Source organism: Carassius carassius, chromosome 4 (assembly GCF_963082965.1).
Source record: "Carassius carassius chromosome 4, fCarCar2.1, whole genome shotgun sequence".
NCBI lineage: Eukaryota > Metazoa > Chordata > Actinopteri > Cypriniformes > Cyprinidae > Carassius > Carassius carassius.
In genome coordinates this window covers 34,810,929-34,838,791 of record NC_081758.1, presented here as the reverse complement: position 1 = coordinate 34,838,791, position 27,863 = coordinate 34,810,929, and the positions used below count along the sequence as shown (strand labels likewise).

The 27,863-nt window shown below is 37.7% G+C and overlaps 1 protein-coding gene across 1 annotated transcript; it reads left to right on the top strand.

The window, feature by feature from the left end:
* Window positions 1-1,553: 1,553 nt before the first annotated feature.
* acacb (acetyl-CoA carboxylase beta) lies at window positions 1,554-27,300 on the top strand. The gene is given in 55 exon segments (XM_059548619.1): window positions 1,554-1,707; window positions 2,173-2,700; window positions 6,048-6,180; window positions 6,271-6,409; window positions 6,611-6,720; window positions 6,797-6,878; window positions 6,967-7,065; window positions 7,143-7,252; window positions 7,339-7,449; window positions 7,555-7,764; window positions 8,237-8,407; window positions 8,632-8,793; window positions 9,265-9,428; window positions 9,562-9,712; window positions 9,862-9,965; window positions 10,073-10,154; window positions 10,241-10,386; window positions 10,480-10,630; window positions 10,773-10,907; window positions 11,165-11,311; window positions 11,397-11,585; window positions 11,814-11,914; window positions 12,017-12,105; window positions 12,898-13,022; window positions 13,194-13,307; window positions 13,865-13,978; window positions 14,058-14,147; window positions 14,231-14,349; window positions 15,574-15,597; window positions 16,381-16,524; window positions 16,598-16,697; window positions 16,831-16,938; window positions 17,015-17,071; window positions 17,174-17,215; window positions 17,302-17,517; window positions 19,104-19,259; window positions 19,357-19,560; window positions 20,513-20,569; window positions 20,572-20,670; window positions 20,788-20,910; window positions 21,159-21,428; window positions 21,676-21,773; window positions 21,861-21,981; window positions 22,124-22,234; window positions 22,416-22,559; window positions 22,793-22,913; window positions 23,039-23,135; window positions 23,204-23,300; window positions 23,443-23,578; window positions 24,145-24,322; window positions 24,407-24,519; window positions 24,602-24,756; window positions 24,920-25,090; window positions 25,478-25,614; window positions 26,182-27,300. Coding segments are annotated over 54 exon segments (7,131 nt in total). The 5' UTR covers window positions 1,554-1,707; window positions 2,173-2,323; the 3' UTR covers window positions 26,309-27,300.
* Window positions 27,301-27,863: the final 563 nt, after the last annotated feature.

Genomic DNA, 27,863 nt, shown 5'->3' with positions numbered 1-27,863 from the left:
CCATCTGTTTGTTTGCGGATCGGAGTGATCATCAAAGTTTACAGCGCTAGTAAATTGCTAAAGATGTAAATGTACGATGCTTACCAGAATTTCTTTTTCGAAATTGACCATGTAAATTTGTTTGCATCCACAATGGTGGACATCGCCCACGAACACAGGTACAAGACTCCTCCCACGCGGTACAAATGCAGGTGAATGAATCAGCGCAATTAAAATACATATTTATGTGAATGTTACGTCATAAAGCGCTTTTAATATTGTTTTATTATTTAAGCTTTACCGCAGATATTTAGTGTTTGACAAATTTACGACATAAATTTAGTAAAAAAAAAATAGTTGTTAGTTCACCCAGATAGCAAATTTATGTAATTAATAACTTACCCTGATGTTGTTTGAAACCCGTAAAACCTCCGTTTATCTTTGGAACACAGTTTAAGATATTTTAGATTTAGTCCGAGAGCTCTCAGTCCCTCCATTGAAGCTGTGAATGAGTCAATGTTTTGTTCTTTATCTGGCTTGGCTCGGTGTTCATCTTCAGTTCTCTCTTCACATCAGTTCAGTCAGTGTACTGTTGGAGTGCATGAATTACTCCGGGATATTGGTTTGTTTGAACTCAGAGGGAGTGTCAGCCACATTAAAAAAGTTAACATCTTAAGTCATTTGTGGATTAATGCGTATTAGAGATGCGAACCGTTTAAAATGATTCAGTTCGATTTGGTGAACTGAATGATTCGTTCGCGAACCGGATATCCAGACTGCTTTGATTTGAACTCTCTCTCACAACAGACACGGAAGAGAAGACAATGCTGAATAAAGTCGTCGTTTTTGCTATTTTTGGACCAAAATGTATTTTCGATGCTTCAAAAAATTCTAACTGACCCTCTGATGTCACATGGACTAACGTTACTTTGATGATGTTTTTCTTACTTTTCTGGACATGGACAGTAGACCGTACACACAGCTTCAATGGAGGGACTGAGAGCTCTCGGACTAAATCTAAAATATCTTAAACTGTGTTCCAAGGATAAACGGAGGTCTTACGGGTTTGAAACAACATGAGCGTAAGTTATTAATTACATAAAATTGCTATCTGGGTGAACTAACCCTTTAACATTAAAAGATACTGTCAGGGTAATTCAATTTTGAAATAAATGTATGTTAATTTTTGCTATATTAATACCGTATGTCTATAACTGAACCAAGCCGAGTTATTGCCAAAAAAGTGGCCCGCACAGATCCTGAAACAGAAATAGACCCGGTGCTTTACAGCCGTAACATAAACACGTGCTCCAGAGCGAGCTGCGGGCCACATTGGGCCCAGATAATACCTGCCGATGACGATTCTGAACCGCGGGTGTCGTGGGGCTACCGAGCTCGGGCCGATTATCTGGGGTGTGACATTTGTGTCCGGTTACACACCACACGTGTTCTGACCTTTGATGTTGTTGTTACTATATTAAAAGGTTGTTTGTGAGAGCTACTATTCCCTCCCCCTCATTTCTTACCATCACTGCTGAACTTTCCCCTAGATCCCATCCCACACAGACTCTCTCTCGCTCTCGCTCACACACACAGACACACAGAGCGTCCACTCTGTTAAATGGCCCTGCTGTGGCTGTCCGCTGGCCAGTTGTAAAGAGAATTGAGTACTATGCGTTCACATTCCATTACCAGAGAAGGTCTGGACACTGACTGACTGCTACAAAGGTATGAGATAAACTTGTTTTGACAATCCTAGCAATCTTGAGTTACAAGATTTTAAAAGTTAAATGCTTTTTATAATACTTTTTATTAATTCTTTGATAATTTCTTAATGAAACATGTTAATAATTAAATGTTGGATTTCTATATGACCATGTTTTTTTCTAATGCCTGTGATTCAGTTTAAATTGTGTGTGTGTAGGCCTATGACGATATCAGGCCATGAGAAACATGTTTCTCTAAAACCTCCCAAAGCTGAATCATAGAAATTGGTTATTTAAACTATATATCTTATTTAGAAATTCAGTATAACGTATTAATGAGTGTTCACTGTATAGCTTTTAATATCTTACAAGAGAGGCGAATGCACATTTCGCAATGTTTTGATTGCATCATAATATTGCACACTGATGCCATGTTTGCACACTTTTGATAACCTAATTGTGGCATGGTTTTTATTTACCTTTGCAGTTAAACACTTACAAAACTCAAGACAAAAAGGAACCATCATCTCATTTTACAAGAAGGCATATGTGAAACCCTCAAAAATGTTATATATGCTGTCAGCTCTTACTCATATAGCCCATTTGAATGCATCATCAAGGTCCACGGGGTGAGAGGGATGCCATCACAAACACCCACCACAGACTGTTCAAGGAAAAACTCTCCTCCAATGGACTCGGAATCAGCAAGCACCTCCACAGGAAATGAGAAAATTTCCCTATCAATGACTAGTGATCCCACTGACCAGTCAGAATGCACAGAAGAAGCTGTTTCCAAAACCAGTGAGTCAGATAGGCCCAAATTTGGTTCCAATGTTCAGGCTAAAGAGAGACTTAAATTTATTCTGGGAGCTTCTGAGGATAATTCCTCCGATGATGAGACTTTGGTAATGGGCCAGACCCCCAAACCTCAGCCCAACAGCACAGAGACACCTAATGTACTACCAAACACGTCATCAGAAGTGCTGCCACCCCCGAATCCATCAGCATGTTTGAGGTGAGCATGAGTGTGCATGAGGTTTTAAGCTGAAAATGTGCTGCTGACATGACATGAAGGTTTTAAAGCCAGTGACTAACAGAAACAAAATTAACAATCTGAGTAGAAATGTGTTTGCATTATAAAGTATTTGCATTATTTATAAAATATTTACTAGTGTTTTGTCACAATGCAGAATTATTTAAATAAACTAATGAAAGCAAAAGAGTGAAAAAATACATTTGCATGGCAACCATTTTAACTGAACTTAAACTTAAAACCTTTACATTTCTTTAAAAAAATATTTTTCATAAACTCAGATATGAGCTACATCTGGTCTTAAATGCAGTGTGAAATTAATTCAGATTTTTTCTCTTGGGCCTTAAAGTGACCCACTTTCTAGTTATAATAGTTAACTTTGCTGTCTAGTCTTGAGATTTGCTACCAAAAGAGGACGCTGTACATCACTTGAAAGAGTCCAAAGTTAAACGGGACAGAGCGTTGGACCTGAAATACAGCCATATGGTCATTCTCAGTGATCACATGACCTGTTAAAGTGACATGCCGTACATTTCTGTACTATTAATGGAAGCAAAGCTCCTGATGTCGACTTCCAAAGACATTCACATCGCGTTTCAGTGTTTTCTTTAAGAACGTTTCCAGAGACAAAATACCCTAGACATATATTTAGGGATGTGTTGGGTTAAGATGTTTTGATGAGGTCCCCGGCTTTTAGTGAGCTATCCTGTTGACATAGGCTCAGTTGGGTGGACTCAGAACCAATGGATAGAGGTTGCACATTCATTTTGTTTTCCCCTGCAGTCGAAGGTAAAACTTAACAGGAAAAAAGGTAAGGTCATTATTTTGGTGACATTTGTCTACACAGATCTTGTCTTGTGGTGACAATTGTTTAGACAGCTCTGTCTTTGGCTATAGCAGGGGTGTCAAACTCAATTCCTTGGGGGCCAGAGCCATGCATAGTTTAGATTCAACCCTATTTAAACACACTGGATCCAACTAATCAAGTTTTTCAGGCTTATTTGAAAGCTACATGGTATGTGTGTTGAAGCAGGGTAGGAACAAAACTCTGCATGGCTCCGGCCCTCCAGGAATTGTGTTTGACACCCCTGGATTATAATGATCATAATGTAAACAATCATCTGTTATTATATTCAGCAGTTTGCTAATATGCAATCTACAAATTAAAACTCTTATCAAATATGCATTAAACATGGCTAGATTTGCACTTTATTTGCACAAATATTTACACAGTGTGTGGGTAATAACCCTTCAGAAACTTGTTGTAATTTAACAGGTATTTTGAAAGGAAGTTTACTCCTTTTGCATTTATTTCTCTGGAGAGAAACCAAAAAACAATGAACAACGAATTACCAAGAATGTTTTTCTTAAACATGCAGTGGTGAAGTGAGGTCCTCGTTGACTTGGGGGAGGGGACATGAGAGGGCAAAAGAGGAAAAGGGAGGGAACATAAAATGTGTTAGATGTTTTTTTTTTTTTTTCTTGTCCTGCACTATCATCTGAATCTGATACTTCACCATGGACAGTGAAGGAGGGCAAGAACTCAACTGGTTTCAGTGCCTCAAGAGGTTGGTGCCAAACCAAACATGCATTTAGTTCATTCTGTCCTCTAGAACCTCCCGTTTGTAAGTGTACACTATGTTCTTGACGAGGGTAGTACACTGGAAGTATAAAAGGGGTGTGGTTTGTGTTGTTGTTACTAGCAGTGTAGCATAACACAGCAGCTCGCGAGTTTATCTTAACTGCACAGTAGTGTTAGAATAGAGTTTCGGAATGCAGAATTTAGATTGCTGGATTTAGCTGAAATGCACAACATAATACAGACTGTTTAAACTGTGCATGAAGGGTTACATAATGTAACCTGCATGATGATGTTAGCATGTGTCTCTTTAAATTCATATACTTGTAAAAGCTCAGAATGTGGATAACATATGAGATCTGGAGCGATAATGGCAATGTTTGAAAGGTTCTCCGGATGCTACATGCAGTTCTTCAGATAACAGTAAAAACAAATGCAACTGCTCATCGTTTGTTGACAGTTTAGATGCAGGTTATGAAGTCTAAGAATGCATACCTGTCAAAAGGATTGTCGACAAGGATAATAAAATCTTTAGGTATTTTTTATTTTTATGTGCACTCATGAGCAGTGCATTAGTTATAAATTAGTTAAAATCTAAAAAGTTTGTATAGGTACCATATTGTGTATGAGCCAATATTAGAGATTTTTTTAAAATCAGTAAGTCAGTATTGGATATTTATTTGGACATGCTCAGATCCCTTATATTTATATTTAGATGACATTTGCTACCATTTAACACTCAATTAAAGCACTTACCCAAATGTAATTTTATTTATTTATTTATTTTATAGTATATGCTATGATGCTTAAATTTGAAAGTATTTAAAATCATTGACTTGTGATTTTAGTGTGTTATTTTTTAATTCATTTAGACAAAATAGTATATAATTTTGATCAGCATGCTTTTGGCTAATATTAGTCATTGTGATATTGGTCTTATTGATGTTGTTAATATTAATATTGACATTGTGTTAATTGAAGGCTAATATTGACACATTCTCTATATGCTATGCTATATCTCTATATGCTTCAAAAGGTAACATGCAACATGTCTTGCATTTAATTATTGAGTGATATTTTTTCAAGTGACACATTTAAAAGACAGTCAGTATCTCAGAGTTTTGTTTTCCACTGATGCCTGCAGAAAATGAAGTCTTATCCTGCAGGAGATCTGCAATTCTCTGCTTAGTTTAAGCTGTCACCTTGGCATACAGGAAGCAGTATTGTAAGCTGCATGTTTTTTTTTTCTTCTGTATTCCACCTTTTACTGTACATTCATTGCATTACATTCACATTTGCATGAAGATATGGGTCTGTGACTTAAGTGTGAAGTTAGCTGTAGTTCTACAGTTCAGGGGTTAGTTAATGGTCAGTCTGTACTGTCTGTAGCCTTTATGATAACACATTAAGCTATGATTGGCTGATTTGCTTGTGGGAGCATTTATATTATAGCACACTTGGACAGAGGTGGAGAGTACAGAGGCCAGTCGAGGAAAAACTCAAGCTAACTTCTAGAAGTCGTGCTGATTTGATGGATTCTTACCTCGTATGTTTGTTTTTGTATTGTTTGATGACTGAATATGCTAAAAATATTGGCTGAAATGGTGCTTTATTGATGTTTCTCATAAAGGCTTACATAAAACTTTTGTTACAGCAAGTAATTCGTTATTGGAGTCATAACCAGCTTACTTTTTTAAAATTCACTGTAAATGGCAATAATTACAATTATATATATATTTTTTGTCTATAGGCCTAGCATGTCAGGCCCCCACCTGCTGAAAACAGGCAAAGAACACAGGAAGATGGACGTGCCCAGAGATTTCACTGTTGCTTCCCCAGCTGAGTTTGTCACTCGCTTTGGGGGAAACCACATTATAGACAAGGTTAAAGTTGTGCCTTCATGTGTGTGTTTCAAAAACAAAGTTTTTAATATTTGTTTGCTCACGTAGTCTCTTTCATCTCTCTCATGTTAGGTGCTGATTGCTAACAATGGCATTGCTGCAGTTAAATGCATGCGTTCAATTCGACGCTGGTCCTATGAAATGTTCCGTAATGAGAGGATCATTCGCTTTGTGGTGATGGTCACACCTGAAGACTTAAAAGCCAATGCAGGTTGACAGACAAGAAATTTATTGTTCAATTTGCAGTACTTTTTTTTTTTTGCAATTTAATTTTTGTGTGAATATTTTATATTATATAACATTTATCATTATTATTATTATTTAATTTGATCTCGTTTTACTTAATTTCTAAAATATATCAGAATTGAAAATATTTATGAAATAGTCTAAATTTCACTGTGTTCTTATCTAGAATACATTAAAATGGCTGATCACTATGTGCCAGTCCCTGGTGGCCCAAATAACAACAACTATGCCAATGTTGAGATGATTGTGGATATAGCTAAAAGGATTCCAGTGCAGGTATGGCCTGTCCAATATCTGTCTCAATGATGTGGGTTTGCCATCATTACTAATAATGGGCTTCTCTTCTTATAAGGCCGTTTGGGCTGGATGGGGTCATGCTTCTGAAAACCCCAAACTTCCAGAGCTTCTCCATAAATCAGGGATATCTTTCTTAGGTATTTCATCTCATTATATATAACCTGTTTAGACAGCTTAGCCTTGCTAGTTGAGGTCAAAGAGGGTTGATGGAGTTGTCTTTTTCAGGACCTTCCAGTAAAGCCATGTGGGCATTAGGAGACAAGGTGGCATCTTCCATTGTAGCTCAGAGCGCAGACATCCCCACCCTGCCCTGGAGCGGAACCGGTGAGAGATACTATTCACAACATGAGCTGTTGCTAGGGTAATTGTGATGTCTTCATCCCTCTTTGTCTTTTTTTCAGGTCTGAGGGTTGAATGGACAGAAGAAGAACAAAGACATGGCTGTGTAATCAGTGTTCCACCTGAACTTTATGTGCAGGGCTGTGTTAAAGACATGGACGAGGGCCTACTGGTGTGTTTTCACTACAGAATCGGTTACGGGATACATACAGCTTTGATTTCTTTTATCCTGCTGATTTGGTGATTTCTTGTGGTTAGAGTGCAGAAAAGATTGGCTACCCTGTGGTAATCAAAGCATCAGGGGGAGGTGGAGGGAAAGGCATCAGAAAAGTGGACAGTTCCGAAGACTTTCCTAACTTTTTCAGACAGGTACATACTACACAGTGCTTTACTTTGATATGACTTCATTATTTTGTGTAGTTACAGTTTCGGATTGATTACGTAGTACTATGGTGTGTTTGTTCTTCACTACAGGTGCAGGCTGAGGTGCCTGGTTCACCCATTTTCATCATGCAGCTAGCTGAACATGCACACCACCTGGAGGTGCAGATTCTGGCTGACCAGTACGGTAACGCTATCTCTCTGTTCGGCAGAGACTGTTCCATCCAGCGCCGCCACCAAAAGATCATAGAAGAAGCTCCTGCTACCATTGTCTCCACAACCACTTTCGAGCAAATGGAGCGGGTGAGACACAAATCTATGAATATATTCTGGCCATGTTGCCTTTGGCCATTCATAAGCTGTTGAATAGGGCTGTAAAGTTCACACCATAGGCTTAGTAACTATTAGTTGGTTTGTAACTAACTCTGAAATATATTTGGTTGCACCATTTGTTCTTAAGCAGAATGTAGCTAAAATGCATAATTTGAAGGACAGCGTTCAAATTTGTTAGTAGAAGTATACTTGCAGGATACATGCAGATACTGTTATTGAAATTAATGAGCAATAAATAAATACTGATACAAATTTTTATTTATTTATTTAGATTTGACATGAACAACATGGAGTGATGCACACCAATGTGCATTTGAGTTTTAATGACAGTTCATGATATTTTATTATTTATTTGATTATATCTCTGGCTTTGGTTTTGGGAACTATACCATAATGACATTGATATTGGCATGCACAATTTATTTTCTACTCTGTGTGTCAGTATGCAGTGCGTCTGGCTAAAATGGTGGGCTATGTAAGTGCTGGTACAGTGGAGTATCTGTTCACCGAGGATGGTAGTTTCCACTTCCTGGAGCTGAATCCACGGCTCCAGGTGGAACATCCCTGCACGGAGATGATTGCTGATGTTAACCTTCCTGCTGCACAGTTACAGGTAAAGAAAAGTACAGCTATTAGGAGGAAAAGGACTCGGAAGCATTGGGTGTATGAGTTTTTGTTTTGTTTTGGTTTAATGAAGATATGAGATTCTCACTGCAATGTAGCAGAATCGACTCTATATATATTTGTTTCATATTTTATTATGGTTATTAAAATATATAAATATAATTCTCAAATGCTGATCATATAAACTGTTCCTTCTGTACCTTCTCTATGTAGATAGCGATGGGGATCCCTCTTTACAGAATTAAGGATATCCGTGTCCTCTTTGGTGAAATTCCCTGGGGAGACACACCTATTAACTTTGAATCTCCAGAATGCATCCCCTGTCCACGAGGACATGTCATAGCTGCACGCATCACCAGTGAGAACCCAGATGAAGTGAGCAGTTGTCAACTTTAATAATGAGACATATTTTATAAGAAGCAAATCAACACATTAATATTATTTCTGCTGCTGAGTTTTTGCCATCACAGTAATAAATTGCATTCAAAATGGAAAGTTATTTTAAATTGTAATATTTCACAATATTACTGTTCTTGCCATTTTCGATCAAATAAGTGCTTGAATGATGAGCTTAAGAGACTTTCTTTCAAAATCTTTAAATCTTACTGATCCCACACTTTTTTTGTATGTTTAATCATGCAAGTATCTTACAAAATTGTCTGATAATACAAAACTTGCTATATTGCTTGTCTAAATTAATTCATTGGTATCATTTTAGTAACTCCTGCTTAATTACAGTATCTTTTTAGGTGTTTTTAAAAGCGTCGATTTAATGCAATAGGCTTTGAAGTCTTCTACAGCAGTTTATTGCATGATTCATTTCTTTGTCATTTTTGTTCTCACAAGGGCTTTAAACCAAGCTCAGGCACAGTTCAGGAGCTGAACTTCCGTAGCAGTAAGAACGTGTGGGGTTACTTCAGTGTAGGAGCAACCGGAGGCCTACATGAGTTTGCAGACTCTCAGTTTGGACATTGTTTCTCCTGGGGCGAGAACCGAGAAGAGGCCATCTCGTGAGTTCCTGGAGACAACCAATAGATGCAATCAATAGAAGTCTTTTCTTCTTTGCTCCTTGAAAAAAAAGAGATATAGCTCGGTTTTTTATAGAAGATTAATGAATGAGGTCTTTGTTCCAATGGCCTGCAGGAACATGGTGGTAGCCATGAAGGAGCTGTCGATCAGAGGAGATTTCAGGACCACAGTGGAGTACCTCATTAAGCTACTGGAGACCGAGAGTTTTAGAAACAATGACATCGATACTGGCTGGCTGGATCACCTTATTGCAGAGAAAGTGCAGGTCAGACCCAAACCTGGGAAGAGAATTGTCCCAGATCAAGACAGTCTCTCTAGGAACTTTGTTTTACTTTCCTCTAATGTGAAATAAACTTTTAAGCCATTTAAAGTTAAGTGTTTGTTTTATGTTGTTTCATCGTATGTTTCTTCTAGGTGGAAAGGCCAGACACCATGTTAGGTGTGGTATGCGGTGCTCTACAAGTTGCTGATGCAAGTTTTAGAGAGAGCATGTCTGACTTCCTGCATTCACTAGAAAGGTATTTCCTCTACTCGGGCACTCCAGCATATAAGGCATTGAAAACCCAAAGAAACCAATGTATTGTACAGCAATCTGTGTTTTTAAATGCATTTCTTGATGTTTCAGGGGTCAGGTGTTGCCTGCTGCTAGTCTTGTCAACACAGTAAGTGTTGATCTGATCTATGATGGAGTCAAATACTGCCTACAGGTAACAAAAAACAGTGAAATTCCTTTGACCATCTTACCATTTACCATGAACAGACATGAATCTATTTGTTTGTTTCTGCGGTACAGGTGGCCCGCCAGTCGCCCACCACGTATATTATCATAATGAATGATTCAGATAATGAAGTTGATGTCCATAGACTCAGTGATGGCGGTATACTACTTTCCTATGGTGGCAGCAGCTACACAACCTACATGAAAGAGGAGATTGACAGGTGAGAGAAGAAGAGGTTTTGTACTGGATACCAAAGTGTACTTTCTTGTGTATCAACTAATGTTTATTTGGACTTTTGTCACGTGATGTATAGCTACCGCATCACAGTGGGCAACAAAACGTGTGTGTTTGAGAAGGAGCGAGACCCTACAGTGCTCAGGTCGCCCTCTGCTGGCAAGCTGTTGCAGTATGTAGTCGATGACGGTTCTCATGTTCTGGCTACCCAGCCTTATGCTGAAATTGAGGTAAGGATGAGCCCAAGCATTTTACATTCCTAGGTGGCAGTTTCTCTTTATATAATGCACTTTTTTTAATATACTGCATAGGACCATGTGTGACGTTGGGAACAGTTTTAAATTACTTATTATTTTTGCTGTCTTTTTACAGGTTATGAAGATGGTGATGACCCTGCATGTCCAGCATTCCGGCTGCATTCACTTTTTAAAAAGATCAGGAACAGTATTAGAGCCTGGGTGTGTAGTGGCCCGAATGGACCTGGATGACCCCAGCTGTATTCATCCGGTGATACATCTTCCAAAAATCGCATTGAAATCAGCTGGTTAGAAGTAAAAAAAAGAAAAGTGTTGTCTGTTCTGTAAAAAGATGTAGCTTAATTTGGCTAGATATCTAATGCATTCATGCATTTTTGAATGTAATTCATGCATGCTGTAGTGTCAAAATACTATTTGAGGCCACACTTTTTGCTTTGTTACTGGTTTAATTTATAGACGCACTGCCATCTGTGATGAGAAATATGAATTCTTGGTTTACTGCCTCAGGTAAAGCCGAATACAGAGCCATTACCATCCCAGGAAACGTTACCTGTCGGAGGGGAGAGGCTTCACCAAGTGTTCCACAGTGTTCTGGAGAACCTGGTGAAAATCATGGATGGTTACTGTCTGCCAGAGCCATACTTCAGTCAAAAAGTCAGAACATTGATGCAATGATCAGACTCAAAGCAGCATAAAAAGTGTGCAATCCATTATGTTAACTCTCCATATGTGGTTACAGCTGAAGAAGTGGCTCGACACACTGATGAAGACACTTCGGGATCCATCTCTACCTCTTCTTGAACTGCAGGAGATTATGACCAGCGTGGCAGGGCGTATACCAGTTACTGTGGAGAAGGCCATTCGAAAGGTCATGGCACAGTATGCCAGTAACATTACCTCCGTGCTCTGTCAGTTCCCCAGCCAAAGAGTGAGTGATGAAATTGATATACTTATCTGGAACACAGACATAGCCAGTTTTACATAGTTGACTCAAGTGTAACTCATAAGTCTTTTATCAGTTTTTGGAACCATCAAATTAGTTAAAAGAAATACATTTAGTTAGCTGATCTACAAATTTGTTTTACTTGACAGATTCTTAGAATTTATGCTGTTGTGGCAAAAAATGTTTTAATCAGTTTTCAATCAACACTTCCAGATAGCAAATATACTTGACAGTCATGCTGCTATGCTTCAGAGGAAAGCAGACCGAGAGGTTTTCTTCATGAACACTCAAAGCATTGTGCAACTGGTGCAAAGGTAAGAAATGCCTGATGACTCGCACAGACCTGCCTCTGCTTAAGATAACCAAAGACTTCTCTCTTAAAATGTCAATATGCACCTGTTTTACATTATTCTTAGGTACCGAAGTGGCATTAGGGGGTATATGAAATCAGTTGTGATGGATCTGCTGCGACGGTACCTTCAGGTGGAAATGCAATTTCAGCAAGGTAAATGTCCCAGTGTATTCCTGATACTACTGTCACAGCAGAGCAAACGGAAGATAATTTCAGAAGTTTTACCTTTTCTTATATATAGACGGTTTCAACGGCAACAACATAAACAAACGTTACTGCGCATGCGCGCTTTTGTGGACCTAACTTAACTTCCGGTAGACTTCCAAATAGAATCAATAACAACAGCCAAGTCCCTCTAGAGTAGATATTTTTTGATAACAAACAAAATATGTTTGTTGCGTGGATCAGGCGGACTTAATGAAAATGCAAATTCATTCTTTGCCAGCAGGAGATGTTTTAAAGCATAGACATAAAGCGCGAAAAATAGAGGTTTCCCCAGTAACAGCTGTAAACAAAGCAGAGCTGGTACGCTCACACGCTGCTTTATCAGGCATATAACATGCAAGTCTTCCTTCAGAAATACAGCGATATAAAAACACCAGTGCCTCGCTTTGATATTTAAACATATAAATGTAAGGAATTATTATTATTAAACGTGCAGTACGTAACGTTACTCATGTTTATTCAACGAAGCCTTTTTGAAAATCGATCAGTTTTAAAATTGTGGCGAGTCTCCAAAAATAAATAAATGTATGGGAAACACATCCCGCAGCACAACCACCTGAGCCCAACTTCAGTCTACTCATCACCTTGACTTTAACTGCGTTTGTAGAAGGAAATGCAGCCAGACCGATATACACAACACAGACCGGAAGTTAACTTAGGGCCAGGCGCGTGCGCCCGATGAAACAGTCTATATATAAAATTCTGTCTTTCCCTTAACAGCTCATTATGATAAATGCGTCATCAATCTAAGAGAGCAGTATAAACCTGACATGACTCCAGTACTGGAGTCCATCTTCTCCCATGCTCAGGTCTCCAAGAAGAACGTTCTAGTCACCATGCTTATAGTAAGATCATTTCCGAAATACTTAGCAGTGCTTATTGATATTATTAAGTTGTGGCTTTGAGTAGATTCCTCTCATTCATTATGAAAACAGGGAGTAACTTAATTCAGTTTGATTTCATTGATACAAACTGTGCTCATTTAATTTATAACACAACTGATTTTTATTTTTCAGGACCAGCTCTGTGGCCGGGACCCAATGCTTGCTGATGAGCTCATGGTCATTCTAAATGAGCTCACACAGCTCAGTAAAATGGAAAACTCCAAAGTAGCACTTCGGGCCAGACAGGTATGAACATCAGGGGTTGTGAACTTTGAAATCTGCTGACCTCCAGCACTTATGTGTTAATGTTGACTCTGTTCAGAATACGTAGCATACTACTCTACGGTACTATTTTATAAGTATGTAGACTATACTGTTCACTACTTGTGTATACACAAGTGTTTTCGACTTTAATAATGTGACACTGAAGACTGGAGTAATGGCTGCTGAAATTTCAGAAAATAGTAAACTGCTATTTTAACTTGTAATATTTCACAATATAATTTTTTTACTGCATTTTGATTAAATAAATGCAGCATTGGTGAGCCTTTTTTCAAAAACATTTTTAAAAAATCTTACTGAAAAACTGGTAGCGTATACTTGTAGAAAGTATATACGTAAGATGACCTACAACATTTTCCAAAATGTTCCATTTCCAGTATAGGAACATATAGCTTTTTTTTTACTATTCGATTGGACAACCAAAAGTTACATTTTACACATAATTGAAAAACTAAATTTTATGAAAACAGAATGTCACTCTAAATGCAACATGGTCATAACAACTCATAATGTTTCTTTAGGTGTTGATCGCCTCTCAATTGCCCTCATATGAACTCAGACATAACCAGGTGGAATCCATCTTTTTATCGGCTATTGATATGTATGGACATCAGTTCTGTCCCGAGAACCTCAAGGTAAAGCAGCAGCAATTCTTTTGTTTTCACCACTTTAACACCTTTTTTATATTTGATGATTTAAATCCTGCATTTGCAGAAACTCATCCTGTCCGAAACCTCTATCTTCGACGTCTTGCCCAGTTTCTTTTACCACAACAATCGGGTGGTTTGCATGGCCGCCTTAGAGGTCAGTAAAGCCTGACCTTTTCTTCCCAAATGTTAGTGGTATGTAGTCAAGACTTTCCAATGTATTGTGTGGGAAATCCTTAGGTGTACGTACAGAGGGGATATATAGCATATGAGCTGAACAGCCTTCAGCATCATCAGCTTCAGGATGGAACATGTGCAGTGGATTTCCAGTTCATGTTACCATCATCCCACCCCAACAGGTATAGCAGCAAACGCATGTAGATTCTTTGTATTCTGAATAGGGCTTACACATTTGATCCAGATTCTGGGATTGTTGTGATTAACTTTTTTGTATAGAGAAGCTTTTTGCTATGATATTTATGAATTGTAGTTCATTGCTGAGGTGCTTAACAGACCACACTGTTTATGTAATAGAATAACAATACAATTTAACCTGGATATATAGTACAATTATTTTCTATTCTGGATGTTTTTCTGTATGATACATTTACTCTCTTACTTTGACATTGTTTTCTGTGTATCTCTCCTCTGAAAGAGAGACTTACGCCTCACTGAGCCAGTCCATGGCCAAATCCACGTAATACGCTCTTTATTTATTAGCATCTCTTTAATAAAGTAATATATAACAGAGTGCACAAAAACAGATTGTCTTACACTCCTAACTTCCCACTTTGGGCTAAAGCCTGGTTTGGGTTTCCCTTACTAAGTTATACTGGGAGATGGTATTGAGCACAGGGGAAAACTGTTTTCATACCATCACGCTGAGGAGTTTCAAGTGATTGATCAACTTGTTTTGAGTATGAAAGAAAAAGGTAGATTGCATTTACTTTTATACATTATTGTAGGTTTTAATTCTTTAAAATAGACACTAAATCATTTACTTTCTTTGTATATATAAGTCGACATGAAATTAAAATGGACCCGTTTACTCTGCTAAGCATTCCTGGTCTCATATGTGAATGATTCATCAAATGACAAAAGTTTTGTCTTTTTCGATTTTTTTCGGTTTTCATCAAAATGTAATATTCAGAAATATGTCACTTATGGAAGTAAAATGGGTTGTAAACACCTTTTCATGTCGCTTTTAAACATTAAAGCATCACAATATAAAATGTTCAGCTTTATACAAATGTTTGCTGTTTAAAAATCTCTTCAAAAAGTCAAAGCAGATTGGTCAATCACACAAGTAACGTTAACTGGGGTGTTCTGTATACAAATTGCATATTAAGGATTGTAGCTTTCTCATAAAATGCAAAAAGTGATTCCCTTACAGTTACATTTGCTAATTATTTTTTACTGAAGATTTTTAAGCTAATGATAAATATTGATTAAAATCTATTTTGATTTTTTTTATATAGAGAAATATTCCTAGTAAGATTGTTTTTAACATAATCATGATAGAAAGAGATCCAAAGTTAGAAGATGATGATCCCATGCTAACAACTCACCTGCTCTCATTTCAGAGGGAGCAGTTCTACTTTGAACAGGTAGAGTACAGCATCCGTTTAATGACTTGAAGAAATGTAGCCTTAAAGGCTAGTCCTTTTATTTGGATTCAATGGCCAATTCTAAAAATTGGGTAATTCTAAAATTGTAAATTGGCCTTAAAGGTGCTGTATGAAGGATTTACACCGAATGGTTAAACTACGTATTGCAGTCCACATTTAAAATATTGGACAGGGTTTTTTTTCACCCTGCCTCTCCTCCTCAGATTTGAGGCACACGCAGGTTGCCAGATTAACGACACAAACAGGAACGAGCTCACTTAATTATGAATGAAATAAAATACTCCGCCAACTGGCAACCGGAGGTGCCGAAATTCAATTGGGTAAACTCAAAGTGGATGAGTTTCACAAACCAAAACAAAGCTTGACATTCAGGCCAAGAGCGCACATTTTATTTTTCAGATAAACAAGTATGTTAACTTAGCATGTTTCTTAACTTTCTTTAAACATATTATGATATTTGTATGCTTTAGTAGAGTCAAAAATGTACACACGGCACCTTTAAATATGCTTCCAGTCAACACAGTCCATTACGAATCAATTCCTGAACTCTTGCCTGTTTAATTTAGATGATCCACATTATCCAATTTCAATCAAGCTGAGACTATATAAGATGATAACTGAGTATTTTGCATTTAAACTTGTGCTTTTTCCTTTCAGCACAAGCAGTGCAATTAGTTCAGCCTTTTTGTCCATAATTGGTATCCACAATTCCCTTCTTTTGACTGTTTGCACTCACACACACACCATCCTCTCCCCGCTCAGGTTGTCTGCTCCTGTGAATGGTTCAGGAGAGTTTCAAACAATGCGTCGTCAGGGCAGTGATCTCTTCCTGGAGGGGGCACTGTCGCCCCCCTGTCAGAGGATGGGAGCCATGGTTGCTTTCCATAGTTTTGACCACTTCAAAAGGTGCCTTCACTTTTTTTTATATAAATGCAGATCTTGATTAAATGGTTAACAAAATGGTTTGATTGTATTGTAGGTGTTTTGATGAAGTTATCTGCCGCTTTGCGGATCCGCTCTGTGAGAGCTCTCTGTTCTCTGATGGCTGTTCCACATTCTGTGATGGGGAGAGTTGCAAGGTCAGAGTTAGGAGAAGAAACCCACATTAATATTGATATGACATTATTTACTCAGCCTCATGCTATTCCAAACCCATAAGATTTTACTTTTTCTGTGAAACAATATTTAGGTAATGGTCTGTCTCTTTTTCAGAACATGAAGGAAAACCCCATACACATCATAAATGTGTCAATCAAACAAGCAGACACTGAAGATGATGATGCTTTAGTCAGAGCTTTCACTGCCTTTGCTCACTCTAAAGTAAGTATTTTAAAGACTTGTCCATTTAGCTGTGTGTGCTGCTCCATGACTTGACTCTTTTTGTGCCTAATTTCAGAAAACTCTACTATATGAGTATGGAATCAGAAGAATCACATTTTTAGTTGCACAAAAGGTGAATGCTCAGATACAAAAATGACTGCCATTGCCAAAATATATTGTCAATCAGAAAAAGTTTAAGATGATAAATGTTAAAATAATAAATCTTTGCCGTCAGCGGGAGTTCCCGAAGTACTTCACGTTCAGGTCCAGAGATGAAGTAAGTGATGCATGTGTGGATTTGATCACTTAAAAATGTACATCATAGAGTAACAACTGAAGATTATCCTTTTTTGTCCTCTTTAGTTCCGTGAAGACAGAATCTACCGTAACCTGGAGCCTGCTCTGGCCTTCCAGCTTGAGCTGAATCGCATGCGTAACTTTGATCTGACGGCCGTTCCTTGCGCCCATCACAGGATGCAACTGTACTTGGGTGCTGCTCGCGTGGAGGAGGGTGCAGAGGTTACAGATTATCGCTTCTTTATCAGAGCTATCATTCGACACTCTGATCTCATCACAAAGGTAACTGATGTCACTACTAGACAGTTTGAAATCCTGTATTATATTTAATAGAAATGAAGCTGCAGTATTTTTTTAACCTTTCAGAATACTTGTTAATTGTTGCCATTCCACAATTATATCCCTAGCAACCTGTAGTGCCTTTTTTTCTGTCAGTGTGAATATTTGGGTCAAAAGTCATGTGATTACATTAGTCTAGCTGGACACCATCATAAATTCATGCTTAAATGTCCCTTTGCATAAATTGTGAAATAATTTAATATACTGCACAGCATTTTTACACCGACATTTTTCTTGTTTATTGTACACTAGCATTGATATTAGATTTGTAAGATTAAGAAATATATATTTTTTGCGGTTTCATTAGCCATAACTCATATCAAACAATCTTAAAGAAACTGATATGCTGATTTGGTGCTGAAGAAACATTTATTATTATAAGTGTTGTATTGTGATATTTTTGTGAAAACTGTGATTCATTGTGCTTTGTTGAAAAAAATCTAGAAAATGTTAAAGAACAGCTTTTTTTTTTTTCAAATAGAATATTTTTTTTCAATTCTTGCAAAATAAAAAGTATTAATTTCTTTAAAGAAATGTAAATAAAAAATAAACTTACTGATCCAAACTTATTAATGCTAGTATATATGAAACCCTGGACTACAAAACCAGTCTTAAGTCTTAAGGGTATATTTTTAGCAATAGCCAAAAAAACATTGTGGGTCAAAATGATCGCTTATTCTTTTTTGCCAAAAATCATTAGGATATTAAGTAAATATCATGTTCCATTAAGATATTTTGTAAATTTCCTACCATAAATTTATCAAAACTTAATTTTTGATTAGTAATATGCATTGCTAAGAGCTTCATTTGGACAACTTCAAAGGTGATTTTCTCAGTATTTAGATTTTTTTGCACCCTCAGATTCCAGATTTTCAAATAGTTGTATCTTGGCCAAATATTGTCCGATCCTAACAAACATCATTGGAAAGATTATTTATTCAGCTTTCAGATGATGTATAAGTCTCAATTTTGAAAAAATGACACTTAAGACTTGTTTTGTGGTCCATGGTCTCATATAGTATATTGATGTACGTTATGTTTCAAATTGCTTCCAAGTTCCACTTGTTTCAGACTTGGCAATAGAAAGTAAGTGACAATATAATAAAAAATCTTATACTGCATAAGTCTTAAATGTAAAACCAGAAATCCAAAGTTCTTATTTCATATAATAACAAAATATGAAAATATGACATGGAGATTGTTGATGGCTATTTCTAAATGGCTTATATTTTATACAAAGCTTTTTTTAAAAAAGTGACAGTGACATACAGCCATGTATGGTTACCCATACTCAGAATTCGTGCTCTGCATTTAACCCATCCAAAGTGCACACACACAGGAGTGAACACACACATACACACTGTGAACACACACCCGGAGCAGTGGGCAGCCATTTATGCTCAAGGGCACCTAAGTCATGGTATTGCCGGCCCGAGACTCGAACCCACAACCTTAGGGTTAGGAGTCAAAACTCTCTAACCACTAGACTTCCCCACAACTTCCTTTAATTCTTTTCACTCTGTCTGCAGGAGGCCTCATTTGAGTACCTGCAGAATGAGGGCGAGAGGCTGCTGCTGGAGGCGATGGATGAGCTTGAGGTGGCCTTCAGTAACATATCCACTCGTACTGACTGCAATCACATCTTCCTCAATTTTGTACCCACTGTTATTATGGACCCCTCAAAGGTTAGATTCAGAAACATGAAAATGTATTAATCATAGCTACTGCAAGTTTTCCCGAGCTATATATTTTTCTGTGACGTTCTGTCTTCTTTACCTACAGATAGAAGAGTCTGTTCGCTCAATGGTGATGCGGTACGGTATTCGTTTGTGGAAGTTGCGTGTTCTCCAGGCTGAGCTGAAGATCAGCATCCGCCTCACCACCAGTGGAGATGTCATTCCCATTCGCCTCTTTCTCACTAATGAGTCCGGCTATTATTTGGACATCAGCCTATACAAGGAGGTCACTGACCCCTCCACTGGACAGGTACAGCTCACATTTACCAGATTATGATTATACCAAATGACATGAGTAGTCAAGGAGGAATAAAAATGTGAAAAATAAATTTTTTTGAGAAGCAAGACTGCTAAGCCACAACACAGGGTAATGAGTGTGGTTATATGGCAACTTGCACAAGCAATGGCTAATTCAAAGTCGTATATGTGCTTTCATCTCTATTTTTATGTGCTCCAAAGTGCATTTGCATTTCCTTTTGCCAACTGAACCTGATTCACTACTGACTGCCGCGTTAGCCGGACCATCTTAAAAAATTGCAAAGAAGATAATTTTTTATACTTGCAGTTGTTGTCGGACTTCATTCCTGTTCTGAAATGTGTTATTTGAATATAATCATGAGGATTTTAGTATTTCCCCTATTCAAGTAGATAGAAGCTGTACTTGCATTACTGTTGTAACACTATACAAACTTCATAATCACGGGAAGGAGGCGGGAACCGGCGAACATTCAAATGAAACTTTTAATACCAAAATAAACCCAAAACAGCGCAACAGCCCCTCGCGGACGACTGCCACACACAAACAAAACCAAACACAAAATAAAACCCAGGCCTGGTCCTCTCTCGTCCTTCACTGTCATCTCTCCTCTTTTGTATTCTTCTAATCTCCTCTGTGGGACTCGAGACTGGTGAGTGGAGCACTGCTCTCGGCCCCACCCCACTCGTCACATACCCCGGCAGTTGATGTTGAACAATTCTAGACAGACTAGAAATCATATACCGGTACTACAGATTTTAAGTGGATTGCCTTATAAGTATTGCATTTGTAACAGTACAAAAACCTTACTAACTTCACCCATTGTCCACAACAGTATCTGAAGATCCCATGAATTTTCCAGTTTTTCATAATTTATTGAATAAGGGTTAAGGATGCAGATTTAAAAAAAATATTTACTTGCATGTACCGTATTCATGTTCTGCAGATAATGTTCCAGTCATATGGAGAAAAACAAGGTCCACTGCACGGCATGCTAATCAACGATCACCATATGTCACAAAGGATTTACTGCAGTCCAAACGCTTCCAGGCTCAGACCCTTGGCACTACATATGTCTATGACTTCCCTGAGATGTTCAGACAGGTGAGATGATTCATTTAAGATTAAACCTGTTCTCAGTATGATTGTGGCGGCCTTGTTTTTGGGATGTATTGTTGGATTGACATTAGCCAATTATCTTTTTTTTTTCCCTGTTGTCAGGCTTTGTTTAAGCTTTGGGGACAAGGTGACAGCTACCCTAAAGACATGTTGATGTGTAATGAGCTGGTCCTGGATTCTCAGGGGAGACTTGTGCAGATGAACAGGCTGCCAGGAGACAATGAGGTGCATCAGTGAATTCTCAAAATATTCCTTAGGGGATTTTCTCTTAGGCAGTGTGTCTCTGTCGCACAGTACTAATTCTCTATGGATTGTAGAGGAACGCTGTTCATCAGTCAGACTAATGCAACTGGTTTACATTTCCATATTTACCCTGTAAAGAAAAGATTGTAAATGTAAATAACTTTTCTCAGCAATGAAGTAAACGGATTAGCTGTATGTAAATCATTTGTTTGTTTGTCCTACCTTTCCAGATTGGTATGGTGGCTTTCCGTATGAAAATGAAGACTCCAGAGTACCCAGAGGGTAGAGACATCATTGTGATCTGTAATGATATTACCCATATGATTGGCTCATTTGGGCCCCAGGAGGATCAGCTTTTTTTCCGGGCTTCTGAGCTGGCCAGAGAAGAGGGGATTCCACGCATCTACATTGCAGCCAATAGTGGAGCTCGAATCGGCCTGGCGGAGGAGATCCGCCACATGTTTCAGGTGGCTTGGATCGACCCAGATGACCCTTATAAGGTGACCGAATGCTCCTAAAGAGTTACTGTGCAATCAAATTGAGTTTTTCCAGTAGGAATATGTGAGATGGGCATATTTTCTTGTAATATATCACTAATGTTTTTGCACCTCTACAGTGCAAAATAAAACCACTGAATCTGAGTCTGAATGACTCTTGGCTTTTCATTTTACAAATCATGATTGATGCATTTCTGCTTCGTTTTTCCAGTTTTTGTTCAAGTCCAAATATTCTGTTTTGCCCCTGCAGGGCTTTAAGTACCTGTATCTGACGCCTCAGGACTACACTCGCATCAGTTCCTCTAATTCTGTCTACTGTCACCATGTAGAGGAGGGAGGCGAGTCCAGGCAAGCCTACTGGTTTTAGCATGCACAGAAAGAGCTATACCCAAACACCTCTCTTTTCAGCTCTTATGCGTTCAAATATTGTCTCAGGTACATCATCACAGACATCATAGGGAAGGTAGATGGTCTTGGAGTAGAGAATCTGAGGGGTTCTGGCACCATAGCTGGAGAAACTTCACAGGCTTATAAGGAAATCATCACCATAAGCATGGTGAGACCTAACATTATACCAATAATCTTATCAGACATTTTACAGTGTGCCAGGAAATGAAATTCCAATGTTTATTCTATATGCAATGTATAATATTGTATCCAAATTTTGGTAATCTAGTAACCATTCTGTGTTCCTCTAGGTCACATGTCGTGCTATAGGAATTGGTGCGTATCTGGTACGTCTAGGACAAAGAGTAATTCAAGTGGAAAACTCCCATATCATCCTGACTGGGGCTGGGGCACTAAACAAGGTGTGGAATTTCACCTTAAACTGTGGCGTGTCATATTTATGTAGGCTGTGTTTCTTTATTCCTAAGGATGGATAAATCCACTTTAATTCAGTGAATTAATCCACTGTTAATCCACAATGAATCCACAATAAATCCACTTTAGTTAAGTCTTAAATTCTTTAATTCTGTATTTCTTTATAAGGTGCTGGGTCGTGAAGTCTACACCTCCAATAACCAGCTGGGAGGGGTTCAGATCATGCACAACAATGGAGTGACGCACACCATTGTGCCAGATGACTTTGAAGGGGTGTTAACTATTCTACAGTGGCTATCCTACATGCCAAAGGTGGTCTCTTCTTGTCCAGTTCCTAATTATCCCCAAAATAATATTATTAAAAACTGAAATTATAGTTTATAATTAAAAGCAAATTAACCTCCAAACGATTTATTTTAACTTGAATTAACTTGGAGATTAACTTTGTGCATTTTTGTGTGTGTATATAATGTGTCTGTGTGTGTGTGTGTTTTTGTTAGATTAAATAACATAAAGCACTACTGGTGTTTGCTGTTATAATTTAGAGCAATCAAAGTCCGGTCCCAATAATGCCTCCCACTGATCCAGTTGAGAGAGAGATCGATTTTGTTCCCACAAAAGCCCCCTATGATCCTCGCTGGCTGCTGTGTGGACGACCCAATCCCAGTAAGAATCAAATTGTCCACACAATCTGTTCTGAACATTTCAGTAGATACCATCGACCTGTCTGCATGGGAGCTTCGGTTGATATTTCTAACTCAGCCTTTCTTTCTTTGAATTTGTGTTGGTAGCTGTAAAGGAAGCATGGCAGAGTGGATTCTTTGACCATGGTACGTTTATGGAGGTGATGGCTACCTGGGCTCAGACAGTGGTGGTGGGCCGAGCCAGGTAAGAGACAGAACATTATTTGATTTAACTGAGGGAGTATTCTGAGACTGATTGTGAGTGTCCTACAGGCTCGGTGGGATTCCTCTTGGTGTCATTGCCGTTGAGACCCGTACAGTTGAGGTTACCATTCCAGCAGATCCAGCTTACTTGGACTCAGAGGCCAAGGTCAGAGTCCTGACACTATGAACGTTTTAGACCCTGACTGTGGCTTTACTGTGGCACCTGTGCTAAGAGCTCTCTGTGTTTGCTGTTAGTATATCCTATTTATTGTTATCAGTATGGACATGAAGTGTCTTTTCTGCCTCAGATCTATCAGCAGGCCGGTCAAGTGTGGTTCCCAGATTCTGCGTATAAAACAGCTCAGGCTATTGAGGATTTCAACAGGGAGAAACTTCCACTTATGGTGTTTGCCAACTGGAGAGGCTTCTCTGGAGGCATGAAAGGTATATACAGTAGCTAGCTTATATTTGAGTTTGGATTTTAATGTACCTTACTGTACAACAGTTTGGAGTCAGTAAGACTTTTTTCTTTTTAAAGAAAGAAATTATTCCACAAAGATTGTTGTTAAAGTCTATTTTGAATAAATGATGTTCTTTTGAACTTTCTTTTCATCAGATAATCTTTCATGATTTCCTCAAACATATTAAGCAGCACAGCCACTTTCATCATTGATAATAAGAAATGTTTCTTAAGCGTATTAAAAAGATTTTTGAAGGGTCATGTGGTGCAGAAGATTGGAATAAGGGCTGCTGAAAAGTCAGCTTTGCCATCAGAGGAATAAATTAAATTTTAAAATGCATTAAAATAAAAAGCAGCTATTTTCAATTCTGTTAAATTATGTGAAATAATGTTTCGCAATATTATTATTTATACTGTATTTTTTACCAAATAGATACAGCTTTGATGAGTGCATGAGACTCCTATCAGAAAAATTCAAATAAAATCTTGAACAGAAGTATAGCTACAGTATTTAATGGGTTTTTCTTTCAACATGAATGCTCTGTGACAGATATGTATGACCAGGTGCTAAAGTTTGGTTCTTACATTGTGGATGCCCTGCGAGAGTTCAGCCAGCCTGTACTAGTTTACATCCCTCCCCACGCTGAGCTGAGAGGAGGATCATGGGTCGTGATCGACCCAACTATAAACCTTCAGCACATGGAGCTCTACGCAGATCGAGAAAGCAGGTGAGCATGTCGACACAACTAGTCTTCTAAATCTTTCTGCCCACTGAATATGATTTCTCACCTAAGTTCATGTTTCCTCTTCAGAGGGGGTGTTCTGGAGGCCGAGGGCACAGTGGAGATAAAGTTCAGAAAGAAAGACCTGCTAAAGACCATGAATAGGATTGATGCTGTGTATTCCCGCCTGGCGGAGCAGCTAGGTGCAGCATTTAATCTCACTTGAACACAATTTCCAGGGAATCTTTACCTGTGACACATGGTTTACTGTTGTACTCCACGTAGGCAACCAAGAGTTACCAAGCCAGGAGCGTAAAGACTTGGAGGCCAAACTGAAGTCTAGAGAGGAGTTCCTTCTTCCCATCTACCACCAGGTGGCGGTGCAGTTTGTGGACCTTCATGACACTCCAGGAAGGATGCAGGAAAAGGGTGTCATCACGGTAAAAGGAAATACATTTTTTAGGCATATAAGTCTCCATATGTCACCTTTTATGAAGACAACTTTTTCCAAAGCTGTGGATCACATCAAAGACACATGCGAGAAATCTACTGGTTTTAAAACTGAGTGGCCATTGTGCTTTTCACTTAATACAATTTTCCTAGGACATCCTGGACTGGAAGAACGCTAGGTCATTCTTTTACTGGCGTCTGCGGCGACTGCTGTTGGAGGAGGTGGTGAAGGGGGAGATCATGCTGGCCAACCAAGATCTGAGCAACGGACACATACAGTCCATGTTACGCCGCTGGTTTGTGGAGACGGAAGGGACTGTGAAAGTAAGGAAACTTAATCCATGGATGAAGGAAAACAAAAATGTGAAGATTTCCTTTTTTTGGACTGAATTCAATAATCATTAATAGAATCAGACAATCATCAAGCATAGGGTTTGAAACGATTTGCCAAGAAGAAAACAACCGTTATTTAAAAAAAAGAAAACAACAGTTATTTTAAGAAAAGAAAACTGTTAAAAGTAGTTTCTACTAGTGAAGCTGAAATAAAATATAAGTATGTTGCCTTGGATACTAATAGAAATAAGTTTAAGTATTACAATTTCTAAAAAATTTTACTTAAACTATATCTTCACCTGATTTACTAGTATCTGCAAACTTGATCAGGAAAAGCTGATTTTTATTCCGTGTAAGGTAATTGTTTGATTCTTTCAGGCATATCTATGGGACAATAACAAAGTGGTGGTGGATTGGCTGGAAAACCATCTGTCACAGCAGGACGGAACACGCTCTGTCATCAGAGAGAACATTAAATGCTTAAAGAGGGACTATGCTCTCAAGAACGTCCGCAGGTAATTCACAGTAATACTGAAAAAATATGACTACAATTTAAAAGAGTTTTTTAACTTTTTAAAATGTATTTTATTCCTGGGATGAAATACATCAAAGCTGAATTTCAACAGCTACAATATGACTACAGTGTCACATTACCAATTTTTTCAAACAATTGTGATGCATATTATTTGTTAAATTGTGGAACATTTTTAGGATTCTTTGATGAACAGAAAGTTTAATAGCATTAATTAAAAATGTAATTTTTTCCATAACAATGTCACTTTCGATCAATTTAAGGTGTCGCCGCAGAAAAAAAGTTATATTATAAAATCCCTAAAAAAAAGTATTTTTTATTTTTTTGGCAAAAGAAAAAAAAAAAAAAGCAAAAAGTCAAAGCTTTGCATCCAAAAAAAATCTGTTTTGAGATTAATTCTAATATGATTCTCAGTTAAACTTGAACTCAAATTTAACAAAATGTCAAATTTAAGTCACTAGTTGTATAAGTAAAACCTTTTTTTAAAACAGGAGACTTCTGTATCCATAAAGTGATTTTCTCATGGACTTGTCCTGCATTATATGTTTAGCTTGGTCCAAGCCAACCCAGAAGTGACCTTGGACTGCATCATCCACATGGCACAGAACATCACACCCTCACAGAGAGCCAAAGTCTGCCACCTGCTGGCCACCTTGGACAACTCCACCACCAGCTGATCACATCCATGCCATTTAAATAAACTTAACACAGAGAAATGATTTTCGGATGTGTTATTAAATAATAGTGCTTTAAAACTTTAAAACAATATATTAAAAAAAAAAAAAAAAGGACGGTTTTGGTCTGTTCTTTGGATCAACACGTTGGTCAGTTGCCAACGAACAATTTTAAAAGTCAGCGATCATATAGTCCACCTGTTCATCTTACTGCACAGTTACTGTTGGTTTGAATCACAGTGACCATGTTAGGATGAACATTTTTCACATGAGCACCAGATCTTTTCCTTAAACTCTCTCTCTCTCAAGAGAGGGAAAGCAGTATATAGTGTTTATCTGTTCACGTTTGTGCCTTTGTGTCCTTTTTATGGAGCTAACCGACTGATGAATGTATAATAAGAGGACAAGACTGAATATTACTGAATATTATATTCAATGATTTTAGGGAATCACCGATGCTTGAGAGCACATTCATGCTGTGTAGCACTTCCTCAGGAATGTATGCAATATTAATTAAGCAGAACAAACAATTAAATCTCTATTACTAGAGTGAAGTAACAGTATTCCACCTACACAATCACTGTAATTCTCGATAATAACTTTCTTTTCTGATAACATACAGTAGTTATGAGCAAACATTGCATTGCAAGATGTACTTTAATGCTTAGATAATTGTTAATGTACAGTTTGTCATGAAACTTAGATTCGTTTTTCTGTTTATATTAAATGTACATTAATCTGCTTAGTGTCAAATATATTACATAATAATGACCGTTGTTATAAAAGTGTTATCAATATCAGGGCCACTGTATATTTTAATGGCTTGAATTTCAGGGGTTTGTATAGTTTATTTCACATGACTGCAGGTAATTCTTCAGTTCATATAAAAACAGTCATACAGTATATGTTGGTTCTATGAATTGATAAATGTGTATCTACTGGTGCTGTACTGTACTCAACTGTTAATTCTGATTAAAGACGACTTCTTGATCAGATGTAATGCCTTTAATCGATTTTGTGTGTTTTTAGAATTTATACTGTAATCAGATTAATACTAGAGCCGACAAGTGCCTGACTTTATTGACTGTTTATCAGGATTGTTCAAAATGAAATTCATAATTATGCATTAAATAATGTACATGTTCATCTCGGTGGAGTTGTGGTCATTTTTTCAATTCATAATTAATTAATCTTAGGAATACAGATGGGTCAGCATTTTTTTCAGTTGTGTGTATACTGTATTTACTTTGTTTTTGACATATTATTCTAGCCACACTATTTGTAAGGTGTAATATTACATCAATTAAATGCCACCCTGCAATGCGTACTGTATGTTTGTCGTGTATATGCAGCTGAAAAATGAAGAATTAAGAACTAGTTAAATGAATACATATTTCAATCTGAATGCGGAATTTTATTGCTTGCATTTGAAATATTTAGATATGTACAATAAAAATGATTAATGTCACCATTTCAGCTCTTTTCATAAATATAAATAATAAACAAATATTAAAGAGCAGATGGAGTGTCTATCACAGTACAACAAAAGACACACAAC